The sequence below is a fragment of the Typha angustifolia genome, chromosome 13, assembly GCF_048772165.1.
Source record: "Typha angustifolia cultivar Huaian chromosome 13, ASM4877216v1, whole genome shotgun sequence".
Taxonomy (NCBI): Eukaryota; Viridiplantae; Streptophyta; class Magnoliopsida; order Poales; family Typhaceae; genus Typha; species Typha angustifolia.
Window position 1 is genome coordinate 3056961 of NC_133251.1, and position 15504 is coordinate 3072464.

The 15504-nt window shown below is 38.2% G+C and overlaps 2 protein-coding genes across 3 annotated transcripts; one reads left to right on the plus strand and one right to left on the minus strand.

The window, feature by feature from the left end:
- The first annotated feature begins 1286 nt into the window (after positions 1–1286).
- On the plus strand, positions 1287–10049 carry LOC140773107 (chloride channel protein CLC-f-like). 2 transcript variants are annotated; one of them, XR_012106412.1, is made up of 10 exons: positions 1287–1788; positions 2468–2870; positions 3453–3647; positions 4296–4750; positions 4829–4933; positions 6445–6681; positions 6820–7041; positions 7733–7959; positions 8696–9016; positions 9910–10049. XR_012106412.1 is itself a non-coding variant. In XM_073115489.1 (9 exons), the coding sequence occupies exons 1-9, from the start codon at positions 1435–1437 to the stop codon at positions 8769–8771; spliced, it is 2274 nt and encodes a 757-aa protein (XP_072971590.1). In that variant the 5' UTR covers positions 1287–1434; the 3' UTR covers positions 8772–9221. The 2 variants fall into 2 exon arrangements, 1 of the variants encoding a protein (XP_072971590.1); XM_073115489.1 differs by lacking the exon at positions 9910–10049 and having other exon boundaries at positions 8696–9221.
- Positions 9771–14432, minus strand: LOC140773108 (probable WRKY transcription factor 2). Its single transcript, XM_073115490.1, has 6 exons — positions 14184–14432; positions 13136–13617; positions 12120–12299; positions 10737–11587; positions 10505–10663; positions 9771–10388 (listed from the first exon to the last, which is right to left on the minus strand). Exons 2-6 carry the CDS (start codon positions 13571–13573, stop codon positions 9854–9856), a joined length of 2163 nt encoding a protein of 720 aa, XP_072971591.1. The 5' UTR covers positions 13574–13617; positions 14184–14432; the 3' UTR covers positions 9771–9853.
- Positions 14433–15504: the final 1072 nt, after the last annotated feature.

The window sequence follows — 15504 nt, forward strand, 5'->3', positions numbered from 1 at the left end:
ATGGGTGCTCGTTGATCACGCGTATTTGACTATCTTGCTCGTGCTCGCATATATTTAATTTTAGGTGTGATCGAAGTCGTAAGACATGTGTTATTAATGTGCTAGCTATGAATTATTGTGTCAGTAGGCATGATCGGTATAGATCGATATCGATACATATCATGCCAATGAGTTATTTGCGTCGATATAGGTGAAATATCTCTATGCTCTTCCATAGCGCGGAATTTGATATATCTTATCTTGTAGAGACCTATATAATAACTAGGGTCTCGTTCATCATTTTTAAAACCCTAATAATGTCTAATAAATATTTTCGACATGCTACTAGTGTTATAATTCTTGTGCTGAATCCACATGTTCCACGGAGGGATTATATCACATTAACTACTACACAGTTGCACCAGAATTCAATAGACCCTGATCAACTATTAAATAAAGATGGAGGATTCCAAGGACCACAAAGACACTAAGTTATAGATCTTAATTTTTTTTTTTAATTAGGACCACAATTATTCACAAAATGGTCCATATGCCACGTAAGCATTCACATTTAAAGTGCAAATTTAACCATCTTGGATCTGTTTAATAGTAACCAACTTATAGTACAGTTTGGTAGCCTAGAAAAAGAAAAAAGAGTATCGGCTAGCTTGAACTAAAAGAATAATATATATTAACAAGACCTAGAAAGGAAAACATTATTATAAATTCCAAACTAATAATATAAAACGAAAATTTGAGTTCTCTATTTTAGAGCCTCATCTAATAACAACTAGTAATTCATTCTTTAGCATTCACATCGAAAGCACCCCCTCCCCCCCCCCACCCACCTACCCAAATATATAAATATATATATATATAAATTATTTAAAATTAATTATTAGAGGTAAAGTTATAGATATTCTGAATATATTAAAAATTATATTTTTGTAAAATGTTTTATATGAAGCCATAGAATTGAAGTGAATATTTTAAAAAAAATTCGATTAATTATTTTGAAAAAAAAAATATAATTGGGGGCGGGGGGGAGCAGAGAACTGAAAAGTCCATGAAATGACAGCTGGATATGTTGGTTAATCACCTGCTCTCTTAAACTAGTACCTAAAACCGAAGCTTACGTGTCATCGACCTATTCGCCACATTGAAACTCTTGTATATAACGAACGGAACCATCAAACCGAGAACGTGCATGGGATCCACAGACCTGCGCACTTCTAGATCAGCTGTTGCTCGGTAAACAGCAAACAGCCTTTCGTGTCAACGAGAAAGACCGGCAAAAGATTTACTTAAAAAAGAGAGAAAGAAAAGAGCATCCTCCTCCCGTCCTGCTCCTCCTTCCCTTCCTCTCGGCGGGATCGGCGATGATCTGCTAGGGTTTTTTTTCGAGACAATGCCAGAAAGATTATTCTAGGATATTTCTCGATCCCGAGGCCTCTAATGTTGGGGCACGAGCGCCAGTTTGAGAACGACCAGAAGGCTTTTCTCAGGTCCAACTCCTCCTCGCCCGATCCCGACCTGGAGAGGCAGCCGTTGGATACAACGACGGTGGCAGCGCCGACGCCTACGTCGGCGAGGAGCGGGATCGGAGAGATAGTAAGGCATCTCGACCGGAGATTGTCGAATCGGGCTCGAAGTCGGCGCCACTTGGACCGCGGAGCCCGGCGGGCGCCGACCTCTGATCGGTCGAGGGACGAACTCGGGGATGGAGCGGCTCCGGAGTGGGCGCTGCTGCTCATCGGGTGCCTTCTTGGCCTCGCAACTGGTATCTGCGTGGCCACCTTCAATCGTGGGGTGAGTTTTTCTCATCAGATCATGTTTCATTTGTAGGAGAAAAAACTAAATCTTTCCATTTATAATTTAATCTTTTTTTTTCTTCAACACATCAATCATGTTTTGGAAAGGAGAGGAATTGAGTAACGACAAGAAGGATAGCGGGACATTATTTTTTGTTATTCAATTTGGATGGAATTATTTGGCCGAGTCGAATTCTTGTTTACTTTGGATTAACGGATCAAAAATTTCTAATTTCTTTTGAAGTCGTGTTGGTACTCTAATATAGTAGATTACTGGTGCTGTGGTTTGCATATTTGGATGAAATAGATAATTTTTAGATTACCCTGGTGGAATCATTATACTAGAACCTAATTAGTTCGACATTCTATTATCCTTCTTTGAAACAGTAACCTGTTTACATCGCTTGCATGACATCTACAAGACTTACTCCAGTATTACTAATTCTTACATTGTCATTTCTTTAAAACTCTCAGAATTTCTTTTTTGGAGTTCCTTAATGTCTTTCTTACAATTCAGACTCTTTCTAAATTCTAAGTCGTCTGCTCATGTAAATGTGCATGTGTGTAAGCAAGGTGCACGCTTAATCTACCATTTTATTGAATTATAGATACCTTTAAACTTCTTCCAGTTCTCCAGACTGGTCCTGTATGCATCTGCTGATTAATGGATTCATCAGGTGCATGTTATTCATGAATGGGCATGGGCAGGCACGCCAAATGAGGGTGCTGCTTGGCTTCGTCTGCAGAGGCTGGCTGATACTTGGCACAGAATACTGTTGATTCCTGTAACAGGAGGTGTTGTTGTTGGTATGATGCATGGATTACTTAAGATATTTGAGCAGATTAAGCAGTCAAGATCTTCACAAGGGCCAAGTATTGATTTGTTGGCAGCCATCTTCCCAACTATAAAGGCCATCCAGGCTGCAGTTACTTTAGGGACAGGTTGCTCATTAGGCCCTGAGGGGCCAAGTGTTGATATTGGCAAATCATGTGCAAATGGGTGTTCTGAAATGATGGAAAATAATAGAGAAAGGAGGATTGCCCTTGTTGCAGCTGGTGCAGCTGCTGGAATTGCTTCAGGTACAGCTTAGAAACAGTCACCATATTGTCTATACATCTGGAAGATATATTACTGAAATCCATTTTATAGGCATGGAACATATTCCAACTAGAGGGAAAATGGAAGAGAAGATACATGATCATTTTCCCAGATGCTTGTAGTGAAGTGTATGTAATAGTTTAATGTACCTCCATAGATGTGTCATCTTTACCTTTTGACAGGCTTCTGTATTTGGGATCTGATTCTGAATCATAATGTTTAATTTAGATCATGTTCTCCATATTTTGCAGTTTCTTTTATCTACCAAAGCATGATTTGGGATAAGATGCATGATTGTGCATCTACCAAGGCATTTGCTTCTCCTTTTGTTTTGCAGTGTCAATTTTATCTTGATTGTCTATTTTATGTACTACCAACTCTAAAGGGTATAAAAAATACATATTTGTTGATTATCTATTGTCCCAATCTTTACGTTCTTGCTCGGAATGTCCTTACCAAATATTGGTTATCATTTATTTCCATCGATGATTTGTATTCTTGTCTTTATGTTGGTTGATTTTGTACAGACTAATATTTTTTCTATGATTTTCTTTGTGCTTCAGGTTTTAATGCAGCAGTTGCTGGGTGCTTCTTTGCCATTGAAACTGTGTTGAGGCCTCTTCGAGCTGAGAACTCACCACCATTTACCACTGCGATGATAATATTAGCATCTGTTATATCGTCTACTGTATCAAATGTTTTACTTGGAGAGAGGCCAGCTTTTATTGTGCCGACGTATGAACTTAAATCTGCTGCCGGTATTTTATCTTGTTCTAAACCCAGCTTGATGTTGTAAGACGTGCTTATCAGTAATTTTGATAGGGATGTATGTTGGCTATTGCCATCAAAGGCAGTACAAGTTTTTCTACCCAATGATGTTCTTAATCTAAGTGGAATCTTTTAGTGGGAGTAAGATAATTAATCTGACCTATCACTCATTCATTTGTTATTCTTAATATGACTCGATCATCATGTAGTATATGTAACAGTACATTTGGAGGATATCTACCTGTAATTTGCTCATTCTATCTTGTATCTTTGGGCATCTCCTATCTCTAGTGTAATACTACTTGCATGGCTGCATGAAAGGTGTGTATTATTAATCTCTTGACAATGTTGTGGGACAGACTGCAATGGAAAGTTGAGTACAATCTTGGCTGGTCACACCTGTCTCTGATCTATCTAATTCAAAATGTTTGCAAGAATATCTTAATGAATAATAGCTTCTATAGTTGATATTATGGTACAAAATTTTGAAAAGCGTTATAGGAATATCATGTTGAATTTTAGATTAGACATCATATGAGAAGGCTTTGGAACATCTAACTGCTTCTTTTTCAATGTTTATCTCCACCTTCTTTTGGCTAAAGCTGTAACTAATATGTTTGAATCATTTTCCCTTGCAGAATTACCCCTCTACCTCATCTTAGGCATGCTTTGTGGGGCAGTAAGTGTTGCTTTCAGTAGATTGGTGGTTTGGTTTACAAAGTCTTTTGAGTATATAAAAGAAAGGTTTGGTCTTCCTTCTGTTGTCTGTCCTGCATTGGGTGGTCTAGGAGCAGGCTTGATAGCTCTCAAGTATCCTGGAATATTGTACTGGGGCTTCACCAATGTTGAAGAAATACTACATACAGGAAAGAGTGCTTCAGCACCTGGAATCTGGTTATTAGCTCAGCTTGCTGGGGCAAAAGTAGTAGCAACTGCTCTTTGCAAGGGTTCTGGTCTTGTAGGTGGTCTTTATGCTCCAAGTTTGATGATTGGTGCTGCTTTAGGTGCTGTTTTTGGAGGTTTGGCTGCAGAACTGATAAATTCAGCAATTCCTGGCAATGCCTCTGTTGCACAGCCACAAGCCTATGCACTAGTAAGTTTACCTATTTCATTTAGGTAAGAATTGAACATTTGTTGGGCCTATTGACATGTAACAGACATCTCTATGCAGGTGGGAATGGCTGCTACCCTAGCTTCAGTTTGTTCGGTTCCACTGACCTCAGTGTTGCTTCTCTTTGAGCTAACTAAGGATTACAGGATTTTGCTTCCACTCATGGTAAATATCAACGAATATACATATATGAATTCCTGTATCTGTGTATATGAAAAAGATAACTAGAGAGAATCCTATCCATTGAATTGAAACTATTATTTTTTGTCACTGTGTTTCTCCGGTGATCAAAGCAGAAGTCCACAATTTTAACTTCGAGCTAATATAATGCAATATGTAAGCTGAACAATTCTGCACTTTTTCTTATTAGTGGTAAAAGAACATTAAATTGCATTAAACATGATTAAATACAATGCCCATTCTAAGGGCATTTAAAACTATCAAAACTTGAATTCATCGTATCATTAAGAGCATCATTGGTGCAGTCTTCTGAATTTCAGTTTATATAGTTGCTTTCATAAGGGTAATTAGGTAGCAAAGGCAGCAGATGTTTTCTCGATCAGTCTTTGAGATGCTACCCATGGTCCTGCCTGATACAGCTTACAACCGTTTTGCCTTTTTGTTGTGCACTTTGAGGCTGGATCTCAACCTTTTTGACTGAGTCAAGGTTGCGTGGATGAAGATTCGGATCTCAACCTAGCACCTTATTAACATATTTTTAATAAAAAATTTAGGATATTTTGAGATATTTTTAGATTTTCGGCATGCCAATCTTTGGTTTTTAATTTGATCATATGTCTTAAAAGTTAAAACCTGCATTTAAGTTTTTTTTATCTTTAAATTAGTTTTGTAAATGACCTATTTTATTAAAGACAACAATAGTCAAATAAAAATTTTATTCAACGCATAATATGATTGAATATATTCATTAAACTAATATTAATAATTAAAATACTCTATAATATGATTGAATATTTTGGATATGAAGTATAATAAGGGTATTATGGCTTTAGTAGATATGATTGATATAATGGTAATTGATGACGAACTCATACCATCTTGTGAGTACACCTCATGACACTTAAAATTAATTAATGATGATTGATAAAAATAAGAAAAGTAAAAAAAAAAAGAGTTCCACATGACATCATATTTATTAAGAAAAGTAACTAAAGTTACTTGATAATGATTGACGGAAATAAAAAAAGTTTAGAAAAATAGGCTCTACATGACAAATCATGTTTGTCACATAATAAAAAAATCTCATAAAATTTTTTAGGTCTACCATTCTAATGGATCAATTTCAGATTAATACAATCAATTTTAAACCTCATGTGACCTGTACCAGTTGACACGGTTCAGTAAGCACCTGTGTCGGGCGGCACAGGTCGACACATCTTAGCACGAGTTGGCATGCCTAGTCATCTATGGTATTCATTAGAATGGGGTTTGATTATACACTATTTATGATTTTCTTTTTACTAGCTAAATGCAAATGGAAGGAACTTACAGATTAATCATGCATGACTAGTCATCTATGGTATTCATGATTAAAATGCAGATCCCCATGAATGCTTCTGAAACCAAGCGAAAGCATTGCTCGGAAATGCTGTGGTACTTACTCTTTAGCCATTATAATCTCTCTTTCCAACACAGTAGTTTACTAATGTTAACAGGGGGCTGTTGGTTTAGCTATATGGGTTCCATCTGTCGTAAACCAGCCTAAAGACAGTGAGGTGTTTGAGATAATATCCCCTAGGCATGGTTATCACTCAGTTTCATCTGCTGATATCAAGGATGAAGTTGTTTGGCACCGACCTGATGGAGCAGATGATCTTGAGCTTTCTATTTTGCAAACTGGTATTCACCACCTTGGGACGTGTAATGAGGAACTGCTTCTGGATGAACTAAAGGTTGGTAACCTCTGAACTAGTACTGCTTCTTTAGCTCACATTTGTTTTCATCGTTTGGTAACTTTTGTTCATCGTGATAGATTAGTAGTTGACTTTTCAAAATCAGGTGGCTTATTATCTGAGTACTTATTTTATCAGGTGTCTCAAGCCATGTCGGAGGACTACGTGAAAGTTCTAACAACTGTCACACTGAAGGAAGCCATAAAACTATTGCATGATAGGAAGCAGAATTGTGTTCTTGTTGTGGATTGTGACGATTTTCTCGAAGGAATTCTTACACTAGGTGACATTCGTCGTGGAGGGTTTAAATCATTTGGAGAGACTTCCTGCTCTCCTAAGGGAGACTTGTCTCTCATGGATGTAAGATTGTTAGGTTTTATTACTGTAAACCTGAAATAGTTCTTTTTTCCTGTTAGTGGTAATTAATGGTGATTTGGATACATCCTATCATTATTAATGTCATTTCCAGGTGGAAAGTGATTACTGATTTCCCAGTTGCTATTTATCTGGATAGTGAGTTTTCGGCTTTTAGAAGCATACTTAATTCTCTTTGTTGTTTACACTATGATTTGTTGGTATCTGAAGTATATGAATGAAACTTAAATGAATGCGATGAAAATAATTCTATTTATCTGGACAGTGAGTTCAGGAAATATGTCATGTGATGAAAATAATTCTATCATGCACAGAGGCAATGTATAATGTGACAGTTTCATTTGGCTGATGATCTTTCTAATTATTTCAGTAGTGACAATTTCATTGGTTAATGATATTTCGTAGTTTGGTCAGTGCAGGCTGTACATGATGTAACTCTTCCACATGAAGTAAATTAATCCCACATAAACTCTGAACACAACCTCCCCGCCTTCCCTCACCCATGGAACCACACTCCTTTTCTGCATTAGTACATTCACTTTGCATGCATTTGCACATAACAGAATTGTAAATCATCAAAAATCTCTTCTTGGTCTTTTTTCATGCTTAACATTTACATATCCAACTGGATTTTACTTTCATGTAAAATAAATTTTCACTTGGGATGGCTTTGCAGGTGAACACTTCTCTCATTTCATCATGGATTACTCGCGGCTTTCTGTACAAGGGGCGTGAACGTGGATTGCTAACCTGTTTCCCTGATACGGATCTGACCACTGCAAAAGAGCTTATGCAGGCGAAAGAAATCAAGCAGCTGCCGGTGGTCAAGCGTGGTAGGGCCCGTGACCGGAAGCGCAGATTTGTTGGCCTTCTGCGTTATGATTCAATAGGACGCTGCCTAAGGTTAGTAGAGCTATTGATATACACATTTTTGGGTGGCTTGCACTACTTGCTTTTTAATGTTTAAATTGTCAAAGAAAGTTGACAAAACTAGCCCCTTATCAAGTGGAATTCCTATTTTGACTCTATATTCTAGTGAAATGATTACTGCAAAAATCACTATTTTTACTGTGGTACTAATTGTTCTGTTTAAAGAAATTGTCCATAGCTTTCATTTAGGAATATACTTGTTTTTCGGCCACCTGGCCTATCTATATATTGGACCCTATTGAAAATTTTCTTCTACACTTTTGCAATGAATTAAGTGCAAATTACTTAATCATCTAAATGACTTCTCATTACTTTATTCTCCATTGTTGCTACTTCAGTTTTTACTGGAACTTTATTTTTAAAGCACATTTCTTTTCTGAGTTGCTTTCCTAGTTTTACCACAATGCTTCTAGTGTCTTCATTCGACTGTATGTTTAAATTCACATTTGTTTATTTTTATCACCTAATTGTTTGATTATCCATATCACATGTATGATCTAGTGATAGCAACCAGCTGAACTGTTTTCTGGATGTTGAGCTGCAAAATTTGCTCTGATTTCAAAAGTACCTCTCTGATATCTGCTAGCATTGCCACTAGTTTGTTTTATCATATACTTCATCATCCACTAGTAGTATCCAAGGGAACCAATTTGGTTACTGTGATACTTTCGATCACATCAACATTTCTTCTAATGTTATCCTTATCCAGAGAGGAAGCGGAACGTTGGAAGGCTATCCACCAAGTAAAAGAAGATTTTGAGCATGTAATCACCAATGGGCACTGAAAGCTTGTGGCACAATTTGTGACAAAATCAGTAAACGCCCCCGCCCTCCGATTGCTTTAGTCAGATAATGACACCGATAAGATTCACTCCAACACAAGAGCAGTTTTCTGCAAACGGATTCTGCCTGCGTCAATCTATAAGTTGAACTGTTGCATCAGTGTAGTGCTCTTTATTATCCCTGGCAAATTTTGAATGATCATGCAAGGAGTATAGAAGCTAAAGAATGTAGGTTGCCCCTGCACAGGGTAAGTTCTTTTGTCAATCATTCAACACAAAATCGATCAACTTCAACTTCCTTTTGTAACATTTACAGTCGAAAAGGTCAACCTATGTGTAACATTGACAGGATATTGTGTATCTTGTTGCTTAAAAAAGGAATTAATGAAAGAATTTATCAGTGGGAGCTGTGGAACAAAACACCACTGAATTCCCGTGCTTGTTTGGCATAAACTAGCTTATTTGGGTGCACAGCTAGATTACGGTTGTTCGTCAGCCTGAAAATAGATTGTAGCGAACTATAAGTGACCCAGTTGCTTTTAAGATATATTTGCATAAATTACCTCTTATCATAAAGAATATCCTCAATAAGTTCCTTTTCTGTTCAATTTTTTTTTTTGCTCTTTTTGACTAGAACACCCTTAAAGTTGTGTTAAAAATGTGCGGAAAGGAAAAATAGAAGAAGCAAAGCTAATCCGAATTGATATATTTTGGCAGATAAACCTGCAAATGGAGGCTGTATGCATTTTTATTTATTTATGAAAGAGTGCTTGCATTTGGTTTGATGAAAGAGTGTTAGCAAGTATGTCAAAAGGAACAGTTTAAGGCTATAATTTAGGTGGTGATATGTAAACACCCAGAAGAAAGAACTAACCTCAAGAAATCACTCCAAAATGATTTGGGCTCAAGTCAATTACAAACATATCAAAAACAAATGTACCACCTATATTCTGTAATAGATAACACCTATGCCGCATTCACTGTAAAATTACCAAAAAAGTAAATAAAAGAAGACAACAATCAACTTTCTTTATCCAGATATTCAGGAAATATCTATACTACCTCGTCTTTATATACATTTGAGGTCATAAAGGTAGCCTGCTCATCTGCTGATAAACTGATGAACTACCATTCAACACAGGTAACCCAGATTCCAACATTGGCTCCTCTTTTGGTTCTCCTTTCGGCATCATTAATCCTGCCTCTGTAACTTGGCAATGTCCTAGATATGCATGATGCATTGGAGGTGGAAGAACTAACCCAGCCATTGGTAGGTTCATTAGGCAAGGTTGACCCATCCCAAAAGAGAAGCTGCTTGGTGCTCCTAACTGATGATCTCTTGGAGGGAGGGTGAATGCACTGAGAGGGACACCACCGTTGAGCCTTATGAAGCTGTCTTGCACTGGCTCCAGTCTGCGATGAATGCTGTGACTCTGATATTGCGGTGCTGCTATTGTTGCTGTGCTGGATGTGGAACTTGGGTGGCTGCTGTTTCTGGCAGCAGGAACTTCATGGTTGTGCTTGCCTTCATATGTCGTGATCACTGACTTGAGATCATGTGATGCCCTCTCCACATGTTTTCTGACTGAGCAGCCTGGGTTTGTGCACTTATAGTAGCTTCTGCATCAAGAAGACCATTTTATTCTTTCAGACTAGAGTTATGCTATCTGCTGCAAGCAACTCTCAGCAAAAGCTGAGGCTCATGCAAGAAAGCATGTACATTGTTGGAGACAAACCTTGGATTGGGATTTCCTTTAACCACCTTCTGACCATACTTGCGCCAGCGATAACCATCATCAAGAATGTCAACTTCACTGGTTGTCTGTACCACAACCCTTGGTTCACGAACTGCTCTTGAAGCTGCACTCATTTCTATCGCACATGCTTCCAGCTTCCTAAATCAAACTCAAGTCGGTGAACACGTTGTGAACTACAGAAAGTAGTATAAAAGAAGCTAAAGCGACTAACCTTCTTTTTGACTCGGACTCATCTCCCTCACCATCACAGCCCAGAGAAGCGCTACCATGAGTTGCTCTATCATCCTCATCCTCATCATTTGATAATGTGGATGAAGCATCTATAGCATTAGGGGACTCAAAGCAAGTGCCATCTTGGGTCTGAATGGAAGTGGATGGGTCAGAGAAATCTGTAGGAATGGACACAGTTGGTCTTGCCTCCAGGGCATCATCATGTGAGTCTTGAACAGTTCCATGATCGGTGGCCACCCACAAGGATTTGACATCAAAACTGACCAGTGATCCAGGGTTCTCTGAGCCATCGACTTGCTCATTGTTGACTGGGTGGTAAGAGGGAACACCGGCTCGGCGATTTGTTGGAGGCTTCAGGTGGTTGTGGCTGCCCTTGTAAATTATCTCTGTTATTTGGCCCTCATGAGAGCGCTCTACTTTTTTCTTTACCTGACAGTTTGGGTGAGTGCATTTGTAGTAACTTCGCGGATATTCACTATGCTTTACCTGTTTCTGCCCGTACTTTCTCCAATTGTACCCATCCTCAGCTGGTGCACCAACAGCCAAAGATGAATTTTCTCCTTTAGGGTCAGCTTCTCCATCCTGTTGGTCAACAGGAGGTGAAGAGTGATCGTTGTCCACAAAGGAGTCTGACATTCTCTGGTTAAGCATAGTATCATCAGCACTATCTTTTCTATCAGAAGAATCTGAAAAACCAACTTGTGGGTTGATTCCTTGTTGTTTTGGGCTGTTCAACTGATAGGATTGTTGGCCTGTATGAACAATGTTCTCTGATTGAACAGACAGCCCCATACTTGGTAAAGACTGCTGATGGTTGACAGTTGAAGGTTCCTAGAGTTTAACAGATTTATAAGCCTAACAATAGGTAACACAAAAGTGTTTGCTTGTAGATGCATCTACAGAGATAACAAAACTTACATTGAGAGTTTCAAATAATAGTGCTTGGGATGTATTCACTCAAATTCTTATCCAATTACCAAATATTCAAATATGCAATCTTTTTTTACTGACTATAAAAAATCAAATCCAGAAAAGATCTGGAAATGTGTAGGCGAAAGAAAACACGGAGAAGAAACTAAAGAGACCACAATTTCCCTGTAAGAAAAAAAACTCCTTAATGCTATAAAGTTAAACTCAAAAAAGCAAACTCCAACCTGCAATTTGCTGATTGAAGCTTCTCTAATAACCAAGTTTGATTTCATATTAAGTGTAACAACATCTCACAACTTAATCACCTTATTTACTTGGTAATCTAAATTTGTAAGATTTCATTCCATTATGCCTCAATTTCAAGGAATAAATTTCCATGGAATGTTTCAGAAAAATCATAAGCTGTTCAGAGAATAATTCTCCAGCTAGTTACCTTCTTTTCTGCACCTGAAAAATAAGTAGAATTTGATTGTAGAGGAGGCTTGAAGGCAAATCCTTCATAAACTTCTTCAAGTGGATGATCTTCATCTCTATTACAAAGAGGCTCTGACATCGACTTAGCACAACCACTTTGTGAAAACAAAAATGTGCCTGTAGTTGGGGAAGCTTGAGCCTGAAGAAAATCAAATGTAATAAAAAGGTGAAGAAGGCAGAATAAATAACAAACATATTGTCTTGCTTTCAAGTAATATACTTAAAACCTCTAATCAATTTGTAAATATCTTCAACAAAAAACACTCACAACCACTTATTTTCTAAATGAAAATGAAAAAAACAGTAGCCATTGCCATGTTGATAAGTATACTGAGTAAAGTAAACAGTAATAGAATCAAGTAGGTATGTGATAGATATGTGTACATCCACACAAGTTTAGTAGATGGAGCAGGTGCTAGCTAAAAAACAAGCTGTTTCTTTTCCAATGTCCCATGGGTGTATATCGGCCAGTGTCAAATATTTCATTCAAAAGAAAGAGAGGCATGTGTAATTCTGTTTTATGAATGAATAGCAAGACTAGTACATAGATCTAGAAATAATTCGCATCTAAAATGCATTAAAGGAAAATGATAACACATTTTCAATCTATTATGTTATCTGACATATTCTTTCTAAAGCAAAATAGCTGCATAAAAAAACCAGAGATATTTGACAAGAACATTAACGAAAATAAGTCATTTTCCTGTAGAACAGTTGTAAAATTGGTCATAATCAAGACCGACCTAGCGGAACGCTGTTTTCTGTTGACTTTGTGTTACATGATTCATAATGTAAAACTGAAACAGCCATATATCATTTTGCTGAAGAATTTGATAAACCAAGACTCTCATACTATTGGATCCATAATGTGAATATAAAAAAAGCAGGCTAAAGTACAATTTTCATCAGTACAGGTTAATTTTAATTTCAAGTTTTATGGCAAGTAATTGAAACTGCAAACTTAAGAGAACATACCATCCTGTTAGAAAGAAAAACTGGAGAATCCAAAAGTGTTGTTGGACTGAGACCAGGTGGAATCGTCAGATAAGGAGATTTAACTTCCGACGATGATGTAACCATATTATTTGATGATATGCTAGACATGTTGAGCTTTGGAACATTAAACCCAGCTCTTGCTGCCATTCTCTCAGCGAGACCCCCATGGGAGTTTGATTTGTGACCATTAAACAAGTTTTGATCCTTGGGCAGTCCCTCTTCTTCCTCTGAACCAGCAATCACTTTTTGTTTCTCAGATCCATGTGTAAGACCCTCGCAACCATTCTCTTCTAAGAGGTCAGAGAATGATCTTGAACCATATTCCTCACTTAGAAATTTTGACATCAATGTTCTTGGGCTTGGATTAGGAAACATCCAGTCCTCCATCATGGTAACACCATCATCCTTTCCATCCATGATGGCTTCAATTTTTCTCCCCTCAGCAACAAATCTTGCTCAAACTAAGAACACAAACAACAAGAGATTTTAGTTCAATTTATAGAACTAGGAAGATGCCACAGATTTTCAAATAGATCTTCTCATATACTGTAGCACAGAGGAAAACCGAATCTCAAAAAGGTAAAGAAATCAACATGCACCTAACAAAAACTAAGCTAGCTTGATCCAAATCCTAGAGAAAACTTAACCTCCTGCAGAGGAGAAAAAAAATGATGCTCGTCGAAAGCACATTATAACTTGCAAATGCTACTCTCTACAAAGAGAGACATAGATACAGAAAATTATAAGAACAAAACACATTTACGAAGAAAAGAGACAAAAAGTTCCAACTTTTTTTTTTTAATCAGAACCCACTCATTTCCATGAATAACCATTCAATCGAAGAGGAATACAACGAAAGGCACAAACTTTGAAGGAAAAGAAGCCAATTTCAACAAAATAAACGAAACCCAAGTCACCAAATCACCATTTCCCTCAAGTAAATCAATCAAAAGGGGGAAAAGAAATAAACATCAGTGATAGACGAGAAAAATAACACAAATGCAAAATACAGGAGAGGAAGCCAAACCCAGTCGCATTACAAGCGCCTTCGAAATCAATGATTGGCATCCTCAGAGCTCGCAGTCCAAAGCCCAAATCAGGCAACAACCGTCAGTTGCTTCTGTCGGGAATGTAAATCCATGCAATAATTTCCTCTGAGCTCGTCCTCTCTCTCTCTCTCTCTCTCTCTCTCTCTCTCTCTCTCTCTCGCGTATGACGAAAACGAAGAGAGAAGATAAAAAAAAAAGGGTGGAGGGCGGTTTGACCAAGAGAGCGAGAAATAGGAAGGATTCGTTGGAACTGGGAGTGTCTTAATGGCTTCTTTTCACTTTATTACCGATTAGTTTATTCTCCTCCTTTTCGCAAAATACCTCCTCACAGTAACATATTTACAAATCGATTCACAACGTATTATTCAACATAAGGGTTCTTTCCGCAATAAGTCTAAGACGGAGGGGAGAATTGCAAAAGAACCCTTCTCGGCTTCTCCTCTTCCTCCTCCTCATCTCTGTTTTTCTTTTTAATTTGTTATCTTCGTATTGGTCGGAGAAAGCTGGAAACTTTTTTTTATTAACGGAAGTCGGAAGGTGGAAAAGGAGAAGGGCATCGAACCGAGTCATGTCGGCCGCCACGTGGAGTTTTCTCGATCGTTCGTTTGCGGTTCCGAATCATAAGGAACGGTCACGCGGTTTTCTAGTACTTGGATGGCTCTTGATGAGCCAACTGGTTACGACATGCCGTAATTTAAGGAAGAAGCTATACGGACTCCAAAAGTTACCCAATAACTTCCCCACTCAACCAAGGTTCATTAAGGCATAAAGGCAGGGGGTTGAATTTTTTTTTTCTATGGGTTAATTAAGCAGACACCCCGCCTAAATTATACTTGGTTTTCACGGACACCCCTTAAATTTTTTTAGGTTACAATGTCATATTAAACTTTGAGACAAAGTAAAACGAGTAACGGTGACGATGAAAAATACATAATGACCAACTATACCCTTAATCAGGTAACGATGTCATCAATTTAGCTAACAAATCACCATATCCTCCCCTAAACCCACTGTCGTTGCTCCTCCCCAAACCCCAGCCTTCCTCCCTGGCACACATCGCCACTGAGAAGGCCTTCACAAGTGGTGAGACGGCCAGCCTGGCTCGCCTAAAGGCGAACACGTCACCTCAACCCTCGCCCTCACCACTGTCCAATCCGATTCCTCCATTGCACATGACCTCGCCTACACCGTGCCATCGTCCTCGACCACCCTCACCCTCACCCTCACCGCCCTTGGCCTTGGCTGCCCTCACTTTCACTACCCATGGCCATCTTCACCTTCCTTTTCTCGGTTGCCATA